This window comes from Lacerta agilis, chromosome 2 (assembly GCF_009819535.1).
Source record: "Lacerta agilis isolate rLacAgi1 chromosome 2, rLacAgi1.pri, whole genome shotgun sequence".
In the NCBI taxonomy this organism is placed as follows: Eukaryota; Metazoa; Chordata; class Lepidosauria; order Squamata; family Lacertidae; genus Lacerta; species Lacerta agilis.
Window position 1 is genome coordinate 89,478,283 of NC_046313.1, and position 4,490 is coordinate 89,482,772.

The 4,490-nt window shown below is 41.5% G+C and overlaps 1 protein-coding gene across 1 annotated transcript; it reads right to left on the reverse strand.

Moving 5' to 3' along the window:
* Positions 1–296: 296 nt before the first annotated feature.
* Positions 297–1,001, reverse strand: LOC117042944 (DCN1-like protein 5). Its single transcript, XM_033142570.1, has one exon. It carries the CDS (start codon positions 999–1,001, stop codon positions 297–299), a length of 705 nt encoding a protein of 234 aa, XP_032998461.1.
* Positions 1,002–4,490: the final 3,489 nt, after the last annotated feature.

Here is a 4,490-nt window from a genome sequence, read left to right on the forward strand (position 1 = left end):
ACCCCTGGCTTAACATTATGTCCAAAGCAGGTCTATGTCAGTGTTTTTCAACCTTTTTTGGGCAAAGGCACACTTGTTTCATGAAAAAAATCACGAGGCACACCACCATTAGAAAATATTTAAAAAAATAACTCTGTGCCTATATATATATATATATATATATATATATATATATTAAGACTGTTACAAATCTGAATCTTTATTGTTCTGAAATGCTAGAAACTTAAGACGAAACCCTCCAATTTTCAGTTTTTGCAACATCACAAGATCCAGCACCTTCTTCAAAGCTGCTCTTGCTATGATGCTTGGCGAACCTTTTGCCACTCCACAAATTCATCAAGAAGAACAGGCCATGCCCCATCTTCATCATAGTTGCTAAGATCTGCATGGACAGTTCTGCTGAATTCTAACACATTGTACCACTGATCTTTGTTAATTACTCTGTATTTTGACTGCTCCAAGTATTGGTAAAATATTGAAAACAGAGGCCACGTTCTTCCAAGCAGAAGAGCTAACATAGATTTTGCAGTGTCAATATCCAGATTTCTCTGGTCTTTATCCCTTGCAAAATCAAAGGCATATCTGTAGATATTCTTAAATGTTGAAATATCATTCAGTTGCGAGCGCAAAAAATCAAATTTACTCTGCAGCTTTTCTGTGCAGTCACATTGTAATGAGGTCATCCCCTTTAACCATTCTTCCTTTGTAAAAAATCCCATGCTTTCAGCCTCCAGTTTCCAGGCTAAAACTAGCATAATAATATTTTCAGGTTCAACGCCAATGTCCTCACAGAATTTCTCCATTCCTTCTGGCCCTACCACTTCATCCTCACCTGCATATTCATAAAACCAAGCCAGGCACTTCTTGCTTGAAAAATGCTCCTCACCGCTTATCACTTTACTAGAAGCTTGAGACCTGCAGTAGCTGCTGATTTTGCACTTCTTGAGGCCCGTCTCGTCCCCCGCCTGCCCCGAGGATTTGCGCTTCTTCTTCACGGGCATCTCCCTCGGTTCGCCCCGGACGGGGGCGCGGAGGCGGAGGGCCGCGGGGCCCCTCGGGAGGGGGGAGGGAGCCGCCGCCTCTTCCTTCCCTCGCAGCTGAGGAGGAGGAGGAGGCGGAGGAGGAGGCGGAGAAGCTGCCGGTGCCGTCGCGGCTCTTGCCTTCCTTCCTCTCAGCTCGCCGCCGCCGCCGCCGCGCCTGGTAGATTCAGGCGTGGGAAGGGGGATACTGTGGTGGGGAGCGAAATAAAGAGCTTTCCTGAGGGAGAAGCGGCGGCGGTGGCGGCGGTGGCAACGCTGGTCCTCTGTGCCTATATTGACTACATATAAAGTAATTTTTCCCACGGCACACCAGGCAACATCTCGCGGCACACTAGTGTGCCGCGGAACAGTGGTTGAAAAACACTGGTCTATGTTACAGTGCTGGGTCGAGTGCATGGTGCAGTTCATGGCTTTGTTCTGCACAAAATTGAGCATCCACATGGTGCCTCCTGTCCCACTCAGGAGGTCAGTATTGCTCCTGTCTTGGAAACCTGCCTATGAAGATGCAAACACCGAATACTGGTTCTTTCAAAACCTCAAAGGGAACATAACATATTTTTTTCAAGCAAAATAGACAGATATTATGATTTATGTGCTTTCTAATGTGCATGAAATAATACTTAGACTTTGTTTTAAAATGGGGAAATCCATTGTTCTCGGAGCACAGGGTTGAAGAGTTTCAATAGAAGCTAATTTTAATCAATCAAATGATTAATATATAAAAATGATTCAAGCTGGTTGAGAAGATCCTCCCCTCCTCCCCAATGCAATCAGATGAACCACCAGAAAAGACAGGGAACCTTTTCTTAAAGTGGTTCCTCTGAGTAGTTCAATTCAGCTTCTCTTCAATATCTGACACACAGTAGCTGCCAACCGAATGAACCAATTTCTATGTATATGAAATGCCTGCAGGATGATAGAATTCCCACTCAGCTGCCAGTGATGGACTGGAGAATCATACTATTGTATTCCCCTGGTAGCCCATCAGGACACCTGTTTATTTCGGTGTACACATTAGGAAATGACAATGCACTGCAGAAATTACTAGATGTATTGTATAGTAAATTTTGAAATTCTTATGCTCTAGAACACCTAACACAATGAAATCATCTCCTCTCAGCTTCAGCTGTTGAGGTAACAAATTGTCTTGTGCACTGTCAATAGATTACTGCTACTGATGCAGTGGGACAACTATATACAGTGTTATCACCCACAAGAGCAGGCTGTGTAAATCTTAACAAGTGACAGTGGTAAATATTTATTTCAAGCCTTTGTTGCACATAAATCTATAAATGCAGGCATAAAATGTGTAAATACAGAAGTATAGAGATTATTGAATTGTTAGCAATCCAAAGCCAACTTAGATCAGTGAGGGTAAAATCATCGGGTCAATAATGGTTATGAAGCATAACACAGTTTCTGTACTAATCCAAAGTCTTTGCATTTGTTAGCCACACTAATACAATGTATGATGAAGCATGGGGAAAGCATGGGTTAAATAAATAAATCCCTAGGACTTTTCAGTTTTGACCTCTTTCCACAGTGATGAATGACAAATTCACTCTCTGGAATCGGTCTTCTCAATTGGATCAAATAAATAGATTGACACATAAGTTACTGATATTATCCTGCCCAATCTGTTCTGTTCTGTTATTTTGCTTCTTCCTCTGAGTGAAGTTGGGATGGGCAAATCTATCAGTTCTGATGTCTCCCGGTTTTGCTATCTTTCTAATATGAAATGCAGTTCCACACATTTCCAAATCAGCTTGCAATGAAAAAAGTCTCCATGAAACTTCATCAGAATCTCAGTGCATATTTATCCCAATGCACACGTTGTATGCAATTCTGTGTAATATACACATTTTTGCAAAACATATTTTCCCTAATTTAATGCATTCCATATGTTATTTCTGCTAATATCTGGATTTTTTTTATTCACACTTTGCCTTAATATGCCATTATTATTATTTTTTTGGTACACCTTACTTGGCTGGGGAACTGCACTGCAAAATTTAGGAAAGAGAATTTTGCAGAGTTGCTGCTTTACAGTGTGCATATTGTTTCAGAAATTGCAAATTAGTTAAATATGTTTTTAAATGTGAACTGGATCTATTTCCCCCTCTAATCCTTGTGTGAATAAACGAAACTGTCATATCATTTTATGTTCTGTTCTTTGCTATAAAATTGTAGTTTTCTGGTTTTTGTTTTTGTTTAAATACGCTTCACTGACCAAAAACGTTGAATGTTCATAGGAGGATTTAAAGTTCAATTTGGTACTTGAAAATGAGAGGCAAAGACAAAATAGGGAAAGGAATAAACCTAACAAAATCAGGGGAAATGGAAACTTATCCAGGACACTACTCCCCTTATCACTGGCCATGTGGCTGGGAGGGGCAGTTGAAATAATGTATATTGAGGAGAGTTAAAGAGAGTTAAGCTGTGATCCAAACCAACTTTTGTTAGCAAGGTCACTTAAATAATGCAGGCAGAGACCAGAGAGACAATACATTCTGATAACACTTTACTGAAGAAAACCTAACAAAAACAGTGTGTAAGCTGAGGAGAAAGGAACAGGGAAATCTTGTCATTCTTACTTCAGGCCTGAAGAAGTGTGCATGCACACGAAAGCTCATACCAAGAACAAACTCAGTTGGTCTCTAAGGTGCTACTGGAAAGAATTTTCTATTTTGTTTTTACTTCAGGCCTTGTACATAGCCGGGAGACAGTCAACCAAACACACAGAGGAAAAGCTCCCTTGGAAAAGTACAATTAGGGCACTTGCTACTTCAGCAAACATCATGTTACTCTGCCTGACTGCTTGAGCAACAGTTCCACCCACCCACCCACCCACCCTACCTGCCTACTTGACTTTAGCACTAATAAGTTGCAAACTGAATGATGCCCCTCCTTCCAGTTCTATCATCTCTGCCTCCAGAATGATGCCAGCATCACTTGGCTGGTGTCAAGCTCTGAGTAGGGTGATCTGGAACAGGGAGGGGCTCAATCTGGCTGAGTCAGGTTCCTGTTAGATGTTAGGGAGCCAGCAGATGATGGTTTCAGGGTCTCTGCCCACTTCAGACCAAAAATAATGTAGTAGCTGGTAAGTGTAGCTGGTAGCATTGTGGCCTGTTGGTCCCTGGATCACCTTGTGTCTCCCATCTATCATTCACCCACAATCCCCTTCAGGAGCCCACTGCAAGCCTAAAGCAGGCAGCACAAACAACCCTTTCCCTTCATTCAGAAAGCAGCTTAACCGCACTGCTTGTGAAGAGTTAATTTTCACTTGCCATAATTGCAATGTTTCACGGCCAAATCACAACACTAAGACAGATAAGAGGTTTAAATAATTGCTAACTTTACGTATCAAACTTCTCATTCCTTCAGAAAAGTGCTGCACTTAATTATTACAGTGCAGGAAAAAACCATATGCAATAATATGATTATAGTAAT

Bases quoted from the DNA above. Each gene is read 5' to 3' on its own strand.
- LOC117042944 (XM_033142570.1), bottom strand. From the start codon at position 1,001: ATGCCCGTGAAGAAGAAGCGCAAATCCTCGGGGCAGGCGGGGGACGAG.